General features: G+C 32.9%; 1 protein-coding gene across 2 annotated transcripts; it reads right to left on the reverse strand.

Annotated features, from left to right (window-relative positions):
* Window positions 1-8,338: 8,338 nt before the first annotated feature.
* LOC143550914 (calcineurin B-like protein 3) lies at window positions 8,339-15,423 on the reverse strand. Of its 2 annotated transcripts, XM_077041464.1 has the most exons (10): window positions 15,373-15,423; window positions 11,857-11,930; window positions 11,597-11,757; window positions 11,325-11,407; window positions 11,180-11,239; window positions 10,905-11,013; window positions 10,305-10,357; window positions 9,931-10,011; window positions 8,740-8,852; window positions 8,339-8,613 (listed from the first exon to the last, which is right to left on the reverse strand). In XM_077041464.1, exons 3-10 carry the CDS (start codon window positions 11,718-11,720, stop codon window positions 8,556-8,558), a joined length of 681 nt encoding a protein of 226 aa, XP_076897579.1. In that variant the 5' UTR covers window positions 11,721-11,757; window positions 11,857-11,930; window positions 15,373-15,423; the 3' UTR covers window positions 8,339-8,555. The 2 variants fall into 2 exon arrangements, with proteins under 2 accessions (XP_076897579.1, XP_076897580.1); XM_077041465.1 differs by lacking the exon at window positions 11,857-11,930 and having other exon boundaries at window positions 15,373-15,393.
* Window positions 15,424-15,579: the final 156 nt, after the last annotated feature.

A 15,579-nucleotide genomic window follows, 5' to 3' on the forward strand; every position in this document is an offset into this window, starting at 1 on the left:
AAGCTCGAGATAGTCCCCGAACTCCTTCGGGATAGTCCCAGTGAGATTCGAGGATGAAAGGGTTATTGAATTTAAATACTCATTAGTTGGAAGGTAATGGTCCATGAATATTCATATTGTTTAAATGAATATTTACAACATGGGAATTTGTGTTGCATGTAATACCAACCCAATTGCATGGAGTTGAGTCTAATGGGTTCCATGAGTTTAAAACATTTGTTGGAGTGGTTAACTTTGTCTTCCATTGGATAAGTGCTTGGCCTTGTGTGTCAATGGCATAAGAAAGACTTGAGAATGTGAAGATGAATAAGAAGATTGAAGTAATAGTAATAATAATGATATTATTAGGGTTTCTTAAGGATGCATGCATTGATGCTATTGTATTGAAGAGAATAGGAGAAAGAAGAGAAGAGATGGTGTGTTTTATGGGGATTGTTGATGGATGTTTTGTTTATAGAGGGATTGTAGAAGAAGAGATCTAGATCACATTGCACTTATGTTTTTTTTATGTTTTTGTTGCTTTAGTGTACAATATTTATATTGCAACCTACTGTCCTTTTATGATTTGTATTGTAAAAGTGGTATGTGTAGCATGTTAGGCTTGAACACAAATTGAAAAGTTGGTTTGTATTAACTAACACGCGTCGCGGTTGTTTCTTTATGTTTAAAGATGTTTGTTTGTGTTCGTTCGTTTGCAATCGTTAATGCTGTTTATTTATATTAGAAAATGTTTATGTTCGTTCATTTACAATCGTTAATGTTAAGACAAACGTACATGATCGTCCACCTGAATCTGTAAAGTTTAGAAAATGGTTGTTGATAACCATTGTTGCTTATGAATTAGTTTTTACGTTGTAAAATTCGTTAGACGTTAATTTGACGGCGGGTATGGACTAACAATTAATCGAGATTAATATGGATTAATCGGATTGCAACATACATGTTACTTTTCAAATATATATTGTATAATGTATATATAGTAAACTTTATATATAAAGTTTTCAGTTTTGATCAAATAGAGATTATTCGGCGACTATTATTAAAAATAAATTAAAAATTGTAAGTTGAGGTTAATTTTTGTAAAACCGTTCAATACATTAAAGTGTAACTTTTCTATTATTAAAGTTTACACCAAATGTGATGAATCTTTATTAAATGTTATGAAAGTTACTAAAAGGTAGATATGAGTGATTTTTTTACCTTTTATGTCATGAAAATTAAAGGTATTTTGGCACTTAGCTTTATGCATGTTAATGTAGGGGTTTGGTATCTTTTCTTGCATGTTTTTAGTTATGGTTTTCATGGGAAGTAAATGTCAGCAATAGACATGTAGTTCAATGACCCCCACTATGTTTTTTTACTTTAATTCTCAATTTCCTATATATTTTCCATTTAAATTTCCATAAAGTTAAAAACTTGTGTGCAACGTGAACGGGGTACGTGGTGTGGTTCGGTACGGTTTTGGCTAAAATGAAACCAAAACACAAATCTATGGTTTTTGGATTTTTTTAACTGTTTAGTTTCAGTTTTTTCAATTTCGGTTTTTCAGTTTTTGTTTTTGTTTTGGTTTTAGTTCGGTTTCGGTTTTTCAGTTTTTGCCATTTGAGCTTGAAAATAATGAATTCAAGTATAAAATACTTTTGTTCATTTTAACTGATAGACCATTATACATTTGACCAAAATTATGAGTTACATATTTATTAAATTCTTATAAATTATTTAAAATAAAACATAAATCGGTTCAGTTTTTACAAAAACATAAAACCAAATCTTTGGTTTTTTGCTTCGGTTAAGTTTTTTTGGTTTGTATTTTTTGGTTTTTCGGTTTTGGATTGGTTTTTTCGGTTTCTTGCACACCTCTAGGTCAAGAAGAACTCATTATCTGAAAATTTACACGTCGCATCAATACAATGCTTAGTAGTAACTAGTAACCACTCGTACAATTATTTTTTAATTAAATTGATTAAACAAGTCAAATGAAAAAAAAAAGTTGAAAAAAAGAAAAGGACGCGTAGAAACAGGAATTCTAACTCGTACAATTAGTGTAGTAGCTATTTTATAACATCCATTTAAATACTTAACGAATGTATGTTTCCTAAACTCATATAACATATTCAATCCGCTCATCTTGACTCCTGACCTCCTCTGACCCTCATTCCCTTCATCTAAAGAAAATCGTGAATCGTATCCACATTGATATCACACACATGTTAACAAGAACGAACCGATACGATAAATCTTGTGAATATCATGGGAATAATGGTCCAGTTGATATGGTATGTTTTTGTTTGTAAATGAAATTATGAAAGCTTAAACAAGCCAAATGGTGTGGTGGTCCAATGACCATAAAATGTGTATATATAGTGTGGTCACCACCCAAACAACCCACAACAAGAGTGAGGGTGGTTCATACTTCATACCCCATGTTACTATATTTTTGGCTTATTTCATTGATAAGTACTTGAATTTGGCTTTGAACCAATAGACAAAGACAGCCAAGGTGTCACTTATCACAAATCTATGTTTCACACCTTTTCTTTATTATTATTATTATTATTATTATTATTATTATTATTATTATTATTATTCTAAATGTGAAGCAAAACTATAAGTTTCAAAAAGTTCGGTTTCAGTCGGTTTTGGTCTAAAACCGAAACTTCAGTTGTTGGAGAAAATCTTTCGGTTTCGGTTTTTTCAGTTTTGCTATTTGAGCTCAAAATTTTATCATGTAAAATAAGAAAAGAAAATTGGCCCAAAATAACATATTTGAAGATATTATTGGTGAGATAAGATCTCTTGGTATTTTGTAATACAAATATAGGTCCAAAAATTCATAGAGTGCTCTAAGTGATGTAAATTCAATTAGATGTTTTTCTTTGGTATGGCCTCTCTCGGCTTGTGGAGTGGGGTGTATTATGTTGGTATGTGGCTAGCTGTTTTATAAAATTTTCTTTTCTAAAACAATTAAAAATTTTAAAAAAATATGTATACCCCTCCCCCCACCTCTTTAATTTTGTCTATATAACACCACAGTAATTATATCAGAATAATTATTTTTACTTTGGTTTAAAAGAGTAAATTTTATGTATTATGGTGGATAAATTGACTTGAAAAGGAAGATTTGGTCATAAAAGATGGCAAAGAATTAACCCTAATCCCAGGGATTTGTTTTATCTTTACATCATAAATAGGAATTAAGAAATGAAAAGAAGAGATAGAAGAATGGAAATTAATTATTGTTTATTGCCAATATTTAGATCTAAATTGTGTTTTTTTATAGATGTGGGGCAACCTGATCTGGTAATTATGTTTAGCACATGCTTATTCCAACGGTTTTTAGAGGGTGTTTGGGATTCCTTATTTTACCTTCTTATAACTTTTCAATATGTTAAATAAGTTAAAAATGTGTAACTTATGAAACTTTTTCTCTCACAATATAAGCAATCACAATTCACAAACACCTTATTAGTTTTCAAAAAGTTAATAAGTTATAAGTTGTTTAAAATAAGCGACCCCAACACAAACTAGAAAGATTAAATATTTAAGTTTGAGAGATTTTACTATATAAAAAAATTCATGTTAAAAAAAGGGTATAAAGTTTTGGATTTGAAGTGCATTTTGAAATTCAAATTTTAATGGAAGGTGATTTTGGTTAATTTTCTTTTAAAAAAGTTAAATGCTTATAAGTTATAACTATACCTTTACTTTTCCTCATTTACACTTCCATATATATTTGATCTATATTATTAGTTTTAAACTTTTAATCATTATACCACAACAACTTTTACCTTGAATTTGAGCACAATTTAGTGATTTACTACTATAAAGTTTTATTTTAAATATAACACATACATTTAGTTACTTTGTGTTAACTATATAAGTATACAATTATCTATCTTTGAAAAAATGTCGTTCAATGCATTCCCTTCAACTGCTTTGACACATTCCACATTAAACTTATTTAGTGTTTCAAAAACTAAATGATCAGACTGTAAAAATAAATCAGAAACCCTTATTTACATTGTTACGGTTGAGTTAACGGGCACATCACGAATGAATCAACTAATTTTGAACGGATCAAACAAAACCCGTGAAAACCTACTTATGCTTGCCTCCTCCATTTGTTGCACATCAGGATTTTGAGACACGATCGATTAGTTAACTAGCATAATAGTATCTTTATTAACATTAGTAAATTTAAGTTGATTTTAATAAAATTTAAACCATTCAAAAGAATTCATGGTGTCTTTTGTAAGGAAAACAAAAGAGTAGATTTATTCTACATGAAAATTAAAATATGGGATTTTTAATAAATTAATAAAATGCAAATCTTGTCGGGTGCTTTTTGTGAGAATAAATGAGGAACATGTTCCACCAAATGCTTTAATTACAATTTAATTCCATGCAATATGAGAATATTAGTTATTATATATTTATATTTTATATTTAATATTTTATATATTGCTTAGATCGACCTCTGCCACCCCTCGTGGAGCATTCTTAGGTCACGGACTATATATACACTATCTTTCTTATTAACAATATAAAAAGGTATCTACTAATATTATTTTTTTTTGTTTTAAATCAATCTTAATAATATATTTCTTTCATAATATAGAAACATAGATATTACATCAACATAGCAGGTAGGCGAGCAACAAGCTGCGCCGACACCCCTTTCTGAATTGCAAACCCTAACCTGCTAAAGACATACCCCTGCCCCTTTGGAGTCGACACATTGCTATGCACAACCCGTTGGACCCTGGTTAGGAAACGGATAGCTTCCGGAGCCAATGAGCCAAATGTATCAAAAGCCAAAGGGACAAAAACATGTTGGTTCTCTTCGCAGACTTTAGCATGTTTCTCCACCTTCTTCGTTTCAACTATTTTCATTGTTTGCCCAGCTACAAACTCATTATCCCTCAAACCAGCTAAGGGAGATACCCCTGTGAAGTCAACACAAGCGTGTTTTCCCCCGGACCAACCAAAGACGAGTAAATATGCCGGTCATAGAGTGGATCTCCCTTCCGTGGGGACTGTAAGGAAGTTTACGGGGGCTTCCTTTTTAGGTGATATCCCAGCTCGCCTTAAGATGTCTCAAAGAACGTCCCGCACCCAATCATGTCGGTATTTGAACCCAGGCATCTCCTTGCAATGAACCGCATGCTCTCCGAATTTATCCAGGCAAGTCTTACGGAAGATCGGACATGTTTCGTCTTCTGAGTACATTGGGACCATCAAACGGTACTTAAGAATGGTCCTATACTCGACCGCGGACATGCTTTGGCCCAAGCCATCAATCGGGATAACGGTCAGAAAATCTTGGGCATGAGGACCTTGTAAGCATTCAATAACCGCCTTCTGTCGGGGGGACAATCCAAAAACTTCTCCCAGGCTCTGAGCGATTTTGCCAAAAAGGGCATTCGCCAAAGTTTTTTGAGGCTTTGGTGGGGCGGTGTCCTTATTAGAGAAACCGCCAATGTCAAAGTCTGGGAGAGCGCCATTTAGGAGTTCCAGGGCTTGCACGTAGTCTGAGTCCAGGTCGACAACTCCGCTATTCCTTAAGATGTGATTATGTAGCTTCTAAGACTGAGCCATCGACGCTACAAAAGCGTAAACCCCAACATCATGAGCCGAAAGAAGGCCTAAACCCCCCAAGCGCATCGGTAAGGATGCAAGTCGCCACTGAAGATCACCAAAGAACGGGCCTCCACATACAACTATGTCTTCGATGGCTTCTCGAAGCTCCTTGTCAAATTAAATTATGTTAGTTTAGTTTTATACTAATGATTATCTTAGAAGTTTTTTTTGGTAGTGATAATTATATAGTTAAACACATGAATAAGTTTTGTGTATCTATGAAAGCTAGCGTGTACATCGTCAACTTTTTTTCGAGAATGCAATATTGAATCTACTTTTCGTTTATCTTCACGAATCTACTTGGTGTGCATAAAACTTTCCGAGTCTTTTATGATGGATGATATATGAAATAAAGTAGACATACAAAATTATTATTTGTGAACTTTAGACTTAATTTTCTCAAAAATAGGTCGGTTTTATATAATTCAAGACATCTATATATTATATAATAAGACATGAAATATATAAATATTGAATATATATATATATATTTAATTATTTTTTTCCAAGGATTCCATGTGATTCATATACAAAATGGGGACAACTTAGTTCCAAAGGCACATACAAAACAGGAAAATATGAAAAAGAAAAAAAAAATACTAAAAGGTTGAAAGAAAGTGATGGAAAGTTGGAAACCCCTAAAAGATGAAAGTATACATAAAAACACCAAGTACTATCAAAAGAAGAGACAAACACACCTTATAAACAACCCAAATTATCCTTTTTCTTTTTTCTAAAATAAAATAATATTTTAAATAACACTGTATTTAAAAAAAACTACTTAAGTTTCAATATTGTTGTGGATTTTCATTTTCATTAAAAGTATTTTTCCTAGGACCTAATTATTGTGTTGCATATATTTGCAGCCATTAAATTGTTAATTTACATAATAGACTATTAGTTTAAAAGATAAATATAGTAAAAGTCAAGCTTTCAAAATATTTCAATAAAAATATCAATAAAGTCACTTAAAAATTATTTTCTCTCTAATTAGCTTATTCGGGTTTGGGTATTTTATACACCCATAATTATATGTATATAGATAACTGAATTGATCAACTGAAGCAAACCACCATAGTGCATCACATTAGAGATGCACAAAAAACTGATATGGACCTGATCCTACCCGACCCATGGGTACGGACCGGGTTCTTGGTTTCTCCCGGGAACAACATTCGGATCCGTGGGAACCAGTTCCACCCAACCTGGTCAAAACCCGACCTGATTCGAACCCGATAAAAACCCGACAAATCCATCAAATACCCGATCATACCCGAGCCTGTTCCTACCCGACCCGGTTCTTGACTTTTATTAACGATGCCATAACCAGTTCTGGTTCCTGAAAATACTCGGTTTGTACACCTCTGTGTCACATATAAGTGGTAGGGACCAGATGTCCAAAATCCAGTAAAATCTGATTTGGGACGGATGTTTTGGGCCAATGTCATGATTTATTTGAAAGGCAGCCCATGGCCCAATCTTTTAGTTTATAAGCTAATCAAGCAAAACACAAATTCTGAAGCAAATTGTACAAGTGACTAGAACATTTAATCTAGATTTAGTAATTGTAGGTTTGGATATAATAATATCTTTATAAAAGCATTCTCCTGGTTTTCATGGAAAGAAAAAGCCAGAAAAACACTTTCGTTTGTTGCTACTTTTTCATTCCTTTTTATAATTTATAACATAATGTATTTACTTGTTTTCACTTGTTTAATTATACCTTTAACTTAATATGCCAAACTGTATAATAATAATTAATCAAGAAGTACTTTTGTATAAAAAAATAGAAAAAAAAAATGATTTTCATGTGTAAAACGTTTTCATGTAACTTGAAACAACTCAATCCAACTCATGACTCAAATCAGTTGTCTTAATTTTAAAAAAAGTAAACAAAAAAATCCAATCGGTACTATTGTCGTCGGTCGCTCGATGGTGATTGGCGAAGATGGGGATTTAAGAACTTGAGCATGTAGAAACGAGAATAGGATAGAATAGAAAGAAACTAAAAGATACAACCTTAAAACACCGTTATCCTTTTGGCAACGGATATGAAGGAGCGTAGATGATTGATCCTTGAGGTTGCTGTTAATAGGGAATGGTTAGAAAGCGGCCAATGAAGACGGAGATTGTGAACCAATCTCGTTGCCACTTTACGTAGTTGTGTAACAACTAAATTTATGGTTCGTAAAAATTGATAAGTCAATCTCACAATTTACATAGAGTTGAATAAAGCATTTCAATTGGCTTTCGTTACGTGAGCGCTCATCTATAGACGGCTTAGTTTTTTGGTTTGGACGGGCTGAGCGGGTTAAGCTGACAAGTTAGAATGAGTTCTGAGAAAAAATGAGATCAGGTCAAAACGAGTTTTTTTTTGTATTTTTTGGGTTGTACAAATTTATTATTATTATTATTATTATTATTATTATTATTATTATTATTAAAGAAAATGATCCAATTACAATAGAGAGGTGGATAAGCGGGCAACAAGCTGCACCGCGACCCCCTTTTGAACGTGTTGTTTTTAATAATATATAAATTTGGTTTGGATCAAAATGAGTTCAAGCCAAAACAGTCTATTTTAATACTCTTTTTTTAAAACGACTCATTTCAACCCGACTTTATTTTGGCTTGAACTCATGATTCGAACCAAAATAATGTATCTTTAAAAACAACTCATTTAACCCGATCTCATTTTTGTTCAGAGCTCATATTGACACGAACTCGTTCTAACTTGTCAACTTAACCCGCCCAGCCCGTCCAATTTGCCACGCTTAGTTGAAATCATAAATAAATTAAATCAATCAAAAACCAAAGTATATCCACAAAGTCACCTCTGTTTCGAGACATTATAAAACAAAACCATAAAATAATTTAAATACAACAAAACCACACAAACCTCCACCTTCGGTCCCTTAGGTATCCTCTACTCTCGAGTGAAAAACAAAGCTCGGAAACGTTGTCGTGATATCCCTATTCAATAATTTACAAAAGTTAAATAAAAGGTACGCGTGTTTATACCAAGAGTAAATTGTTGCAGCTTTCGTCTGTAAGATCTTTTAATTTTAGAAAACAAATAAAAAAACCGAACGAACTTACTTGAGGTACTGAAGCGTCATATTCTTCAAGAGGGACGGATGTCGCAGTACAAGACTCCTCCATTCTTCCTTGTCTATTTTCCCATCATGTTTTGTATCCGCTTCTTCAAAGGTCTAAACAAAGTAACACTTTTAAGTTAATATTTCTATTATTTACTTATTACTATGTTACATAAACAAAACTCGTCTCCATGGTATTCACACCTACATTCCATCCTATTTGCAAAAACGGGCCAACTTGGGTTATATTTTAGGGTTAATAAGATAAAAAAACCAACATACATGCTTATATCGAAGTCCCTCAACTTGTGAAAATGTGCAAAAAAGTAACTAAACTAATATATGCATATGGAAGTGCATAACCTTGTCTAAAATGCACGTACTTTTGATTTTTTTTTTATTTTTTTTTCTGAACCATAGTTATCTAAGACGCTAGGCGCACTCAGGGCGCATTGGCCTCGCCTAGGCGCAAGGCGCGAAAAAAGTGAGGGCCGAATAGAAAAAAACGTGCACTTAAATATAAAATTAAATATATTATGTATTAGAAAAATAATACTATTCTTCATATAAATTTATAAAATAAACAAGAGCTATGATATAACATTTAAAATTTTCTAATACTACCAAAAGTTCTAAAAGAGTCAAGATTCAAATGTAATTCCAAAATTTGAATAACAAAATGTTCAAAGTAAAGTACCAAAGTGTTCAAAACGTAATAAATAGTAAAGGTTCAAATGATCATTGTTCTTGATCGGTCATCAATACCAACAAAGGTGTCGTCAATTTCAAAAAGCAAGGGCCTAGGAACTAAAAGCGCATATATTGGGCCTCGCTTAGAAAATAAAATATGCTTAGGCGCAAGAAGCGACGGCTTTTAATACTATGTTTTGAAGTTTGAACAACTAGCTAACTCTTAAATTGGTGAAAATAAGATGATATAATGTTATTTTATTTTTGCAAAAATGATGAATTTGCTTTATCAAGTTCATGAAAAATAAGAAAATATAGTGTTATTTTTATTGTATTTAAGTTATTAACCCTATGTTTATCGATTACAGGTCAAATAGGTAAAATGAAATTGGCTCTAACAGTCTAACTCCATGTATACTTTAAAAACAAAACCATAGTATAAGAAGTTTAAAACAAACAAGTGTCTGGATTTTGAACCAAGAAAAAGGATCAGATAAAGCACCTTGTCAATGATGCTCTCGATGACATCATCTGAAAGATTCATGCCTGACTCGGCAAGGGTAGCTACCACCATTTGTTTGACCTGCATGATGACAAGTTGACTGAATCATCAGTGTGCAGACTACTAGTCAAATATAAAGCAAACTCAACATTTCAACTTGACAATTGAACTCCAATAGTGTTCAGTTTTGAAACAGGATTATTACTTTATATAAAAATATACGCGCCCGGGGGGGGGGGGGGGGGGGGGTTGTTGTTTATAAGAAAACCAGGAGCAATAATAAGAGCCCATAAGCCCAAAACTAATTCCAGACTTTAGTAATGAAAAATGGCTAAAAAGGAGAGCTTTTTAATCTAAGAAAGTAAATTAATTACCTCTTGCCTCTCTATAAAACCTTGCTGCTTAAGATCGTAAAGCTGAAAAGAAACTGCATATATAAACAACAAAGAAAAATAGAATAAGAGATTCTCCATCATACGATATATAGGGGCGCGTTTGATACAAAACCAAGACTTAAGTACAAAACTGTGCATAATCGCGTGTACGTAACCGCCATGCGTATCACAGTTTTAAAGCAATATATATACACGTGTTTATATGGTTCTCGCAATTCTCTACTTAAATCAGCTATTGAATGTCCCTCATGTATGTGTGTGTGTGTGTGTGTGTATGAACATACAATATCAGTCTCATAACAATTGCAACAGTCGCTTTACATCTATATTAATGCCTGTGTTTTAACAATTTAGCCAAATATCAAAAGAATACCTTCCGCAAGGAAGATAAAAAGGAGAAAAAGTAAAAGAAAAAAAAAACTAATGTTTTTAATTCAGATCAAGTAAATCCTGTAGACAGAAATCACTTAACATAATGACTCCTGCATTGCCAAAATCCTAAACTGAAAACTGTGTATTCATGAAGGAAAGTGCCTTATTACTAACACACATGAAACTAATTCTAAAAAGTTAACTTACATTCAATCTTATCATCAATCGGGGCGTTAGGATGAAATACTGAGAGTGCGCGAGCAAACTCCTCAAAGCCCAATATCCCATTATGCTTCGTGTCAAACAGGTCAAACACCTGAAGTAGACCAGTAATAAAAGGATTTCATAAATTTTCTTACAACTTAACAACAAAATAAGAATATAGAAAATAGAAAATAAAAATTATTTATATTGCTAGGTTTTTTTTTTCGAATTGTAAAGTATATTATGAGAAAATAACCGGTTATTATAAAAGCACATACCCGGTCAGCAAACAAGCTTTCTTTTTTATTTGTCTTAAACAATGCCAACTGGAACTCTTCCTGCAACGTATATCAAGGTTAGATTCTTGCAGCTGGCAAATAGAAAACAATGATGGAGAATAAGAAAAAGAAACATCATAATTACCTTATTAATCAGCCCATCATCAATAACTGCACTGCTAATCTTCTTAAATAACTCATAAAGTGCCTCAATTTCACTTACACTAACTGTATTACAGAAATAATAACCTTTTTCAGCAAGAGGTCAGCTTCGTTTTATCATGAATGAAGCAAAGATAAATATTAGCATGTTTAATTATTTTCCAAAATGACATTTAAGATCATCAACAAAGATGAGTGCCCGTCAAAAATGATAAATTTATATAAAAATTATATAAAGTTTAACTGGTAGCATACACACTGTCTCTCTAGCTAGAATTTCAGGATCGTCAAGGCCTCTCGACCGTTTATACAATTCAAGATCACAGCAGCGTAGCAGGGAAGCAAATATATGCTTGACCCCTTCTATACACTGAGACATGGTATTTGTTTCACGTTAAAATGATCCATGTTTGTTCCTGAACAAATAGCAAAAATAATTAAAAAAATGTCAAATTGTTTTTATTTAAATGCAATGCATACAAAAAGGGTTGAAACAAATGAAGGATAGAAATAACCTTTTGATCATTTCCTATTGCTGCTATAGTTTAAAGTTTCAAATCACTTGATAAGAGGAGCAATCAAACTATAACTGTTAAAAGTGCAATAACACCAAATCAGAAAAATATATAATAATAAAACTGAGAAGTAATAAAAAGTACTTAGACTAGCAGTTCTTTCAAGGACCATGATCAACCATTCTTCAACTGCTTGTTTACTTCTATAACAAACATACACTGGTTTGGTTCAATCTTTTATGAGCATGAAGTTCAAAATCTTTAGTTATTACCTACATACATTTGGATTAGAAAAATTATCTAACATGATTTGTGGGTGATTTTAGCTACTTAGGTAATCGTGTTTACTTAAAGACTAATGGGATGTAAGACTATAGATTGATACGAGTTAGGGGGTGCGGAGTACACACTCGTTCATGATTATTCTTATTTCATGCACCAATGAACATGGGGGTTCAAAGAGAGTAAGGGACAACAGTAAACCCTTGGTGGAGGTTTCTGGTAACGCCCCAACTTGGGCTTGTGGCTCGCTCGATAAAAGCTCGAATAAAACTAGCTAAAAAAAACTTGATTTGAAACATCCTGAGCTGAGTTGGCTCATTTTTGTAACCGAGCCAAAATCGACCAAGGCTCGACTCGGGTCATGGCCCGGCTCGTTGGCTCGATCTTAAGCTCGTTTAACTTCAAATTCGAGCTAGAGCCCAGCTGAGTTGCCCTGTTTAATTTCAAGCCCGAGCTCGAAACCACCCTGGCTTGACTGGGGCTCGACTCGTGAACAGCCCTAGCCCCAAGCGATGTCCAGGGTAGAGCCTGCTTCGTGTAAAGGAAATCGTTCAGTTTTTCTCAACATTTAGACCATAGTTCATGTTTCTGTGAAAAACAGACATGAGTTCTAACTGAAACCGGTGTGTAAATGGTTCATCTATTAAAGTTGCGCTATTTAGAGTCTTTTGTTGTAAGTAGGCATCAAGATTCTACAAAGTATAGATTTCATTCTTTAATTATATGCATGCTTAATTGGTAAAAAAAATTATCAACTCTAATTAAGGCATATACTTGTTTTGTATTGAGAGAACTGTTACTACTGACATCAGTGTTTGCACATGAACTCATGTTTCGGTCTAAAATGACTTATGTTGCTACTGAATTGACATGTAAATGATTCATAAACTTTTAACTTATTTAGATGTCAATTCAGTAGCTACATCAGAGTGTGTTTTAGGCTGAAACATGGAACTTCGGTGCAAATACTGACAGCAAATATTGACATCATAGGTAACAAATTCTTTCAATACAAAGCAGTTATATACATAATTAAGAGTAAATAACATGTTTACCACCTAAACATCTAATTAGACCTTGATGTATCCTCCCAATAAAAGGCTCTAACTAACGCAACTTAAGCTGACAAGCCACTAAAACACTAGTTTCAATCATAACCTAGGTATGTTTTCGCCTAAAACATCAATTCTCATCCAAATGCTGAAATAAACTGAACGATTTCTCTCCCCACAACGCAAGTGTACCAAATGTTTAAGCAACTCAAAAATCGAACCAGCTTAACATGCAAATCATGAAATAACAAATCCTACACTTAAAACTTGCTCTCAGATATCAATTTCAATAATCTAACCCTAACTCAACAAAACTAATACACTGAGTAACTATAAACAGTTCTAGATCCATCCGAAACCCTAGAATCAATCTTCAAAGGAAAAAATGATATATATGCAGGTAATCGAAACAAAACCTAGGTATGTGTTCAGCTAAAACATCAATTCTAGTCCAAATGCTGAAAAGAAAAACTGAATGATTTCTCACCGCACAACGCAAGCTAGTAGTGTAAAAAAAGTTAAAGCAACTCAAAAACTTAACTAATTACTAACCTAACATGCAAATCATCATCAAATAACAAATCATAAACTTTAAACTTGCTCTCAGATCTCAATTTCCTCAACAATCTCAATAATCAAGCCCTAACTCAACAAAACTACACTGAGCAACTATAAACAGTTCCAGATCTATTCGTAACCGTAGATTCTATCTTCGAAGCAATAAAATCATAAATTACGCATAATCGAAACAAAACCTAGGTATGTTTTCGCTTAAGACATCAATTCTCATCCAAATGCTGAAAAAAACCGGACGATCTCTCTCCGCACAACGCAGGCTAGTACCGAAAGTGTACCAATAGTTAAAGCAACTCAAAATAATAAAAATAACTAATCACTAACTTAACATGCAAATCATCATCAAATAACAAATCCTAAACTTTAAACTTGCTCTCAGATCTCAATTTCCTCAACAATCTCAATAATCAAGCCCTAACTCAACAAAACTAATACACTGAGCAACTATAAACAGTTCCAGATCTATTCGTAACCCTAGATTCTATCTTCGAAGCAATAAAATCATAAATTACGCATAATCAAAACAAAACCTAGGTATGTTTCGCTTAAGACATCAATTCTCACAATTTCTCTCCGCACAACGCAGGCTAGTACCAAAAGTAAACCAAAAGTGCACCGAAAGTTAAAGCAACTCGAAAACTTAGACCTAACCTAACTTAGCATCCAAATCATCAAATAGCAAATCCTACACATAAAACTTGCTCTCAGATCTCAAATCCAATAACCAAAGCCCTAACTCAACGAAACTAGTAACCGAATAATTATAAACAGTTCTAGATATATTCGACTATTCTTATGTTTTCAGCTAAAACATCAATTCTAGTTCAAATACTGATAAAAACTGAACAATTTCTCTCCGCACAACGCAAACTAGTACCGAAAGTTAAAGCAGCTCAAACCAATGTTGTAAAAGTAGGATTACAAGGCCGAGTACTCTCCGAGTACTCGCTACAAGGTATGTCGCCGAGGTGAGTTTCTGTAAATCCGCCTAGTTACTAAGAATCCGTCAAATGTGGTCAACCTCAGCAGAACCATATCTTATCGGTGAACTTGGACCGATTTTGACTCAAAAAAATAAAACAAAATTCGTATTTCAATAATATTAACGAACAAATATCATCTTTTAATTAATGATTAGTAATTTTTAGATTATTTTATTATTTAAAAATGTATTTCTTTTATTTAAATTGATATTCACCTATTTTGTTATAAATATTAGTAAACATATTATATTTGACATATACATAATATCCAAAAATTAATTTTATTTATATTTACCATGTCCGAGTATTCTCCGAGTACTCCCAAGTACTCCGAGTACACCCAACTCCACAGTTGGCTGCCTAAGGTCCGCCTAGCGACTTTTGCAACCTTGGCTCAAACTCAAAAACTTAACTAATTATTAACCTAACATGCAAATCATCATCATCAAATAACAAATCCTAAACTTAAAACTTGCTCTTAGATCTCAATAATAATAATAATAATTAAACCGTAAGTCAACGAAACTGATACACTGAGTAACTATAAACAGTTGTAGATCCATCCGCAAAGCAATAATAAGATGATTAATAATAATTATTATTATGCATAAATGAACACAAACCTTGCGAAAAACAGGATGATGATGAAGTAGAGAGTTGAATTTTGAACCAAAATTAGCAAATTGAATTGAAATTAAAGAGATGAAGCTATGAATATATGATGAGGTTGAAGAATTATAAAATTATTATTGGAGGTGATGATGATGGTGATAGGGTCCGTGTATCCGTAATCAACCACAGTCTATGTAACAATTTATTATTATTATTAT

This window comes from Bidens hawaiensis, unplaced genomic scaffold, assembly GCF_021521415.1.
Source record: "Bidens hawaiensis isolate Kalapana, Puna unplaced genomic scaffold, B.hawaiensis_p1.1 tig00016203_1, whole genome shotgun sequence".
Classification (NCBI taxonomy): Eukaryota; Viridiplantae; Streptophyta; class Magnoliopsida; order Asterales; family Asteraceae; genus Bidens; species Bidens hawaiensis.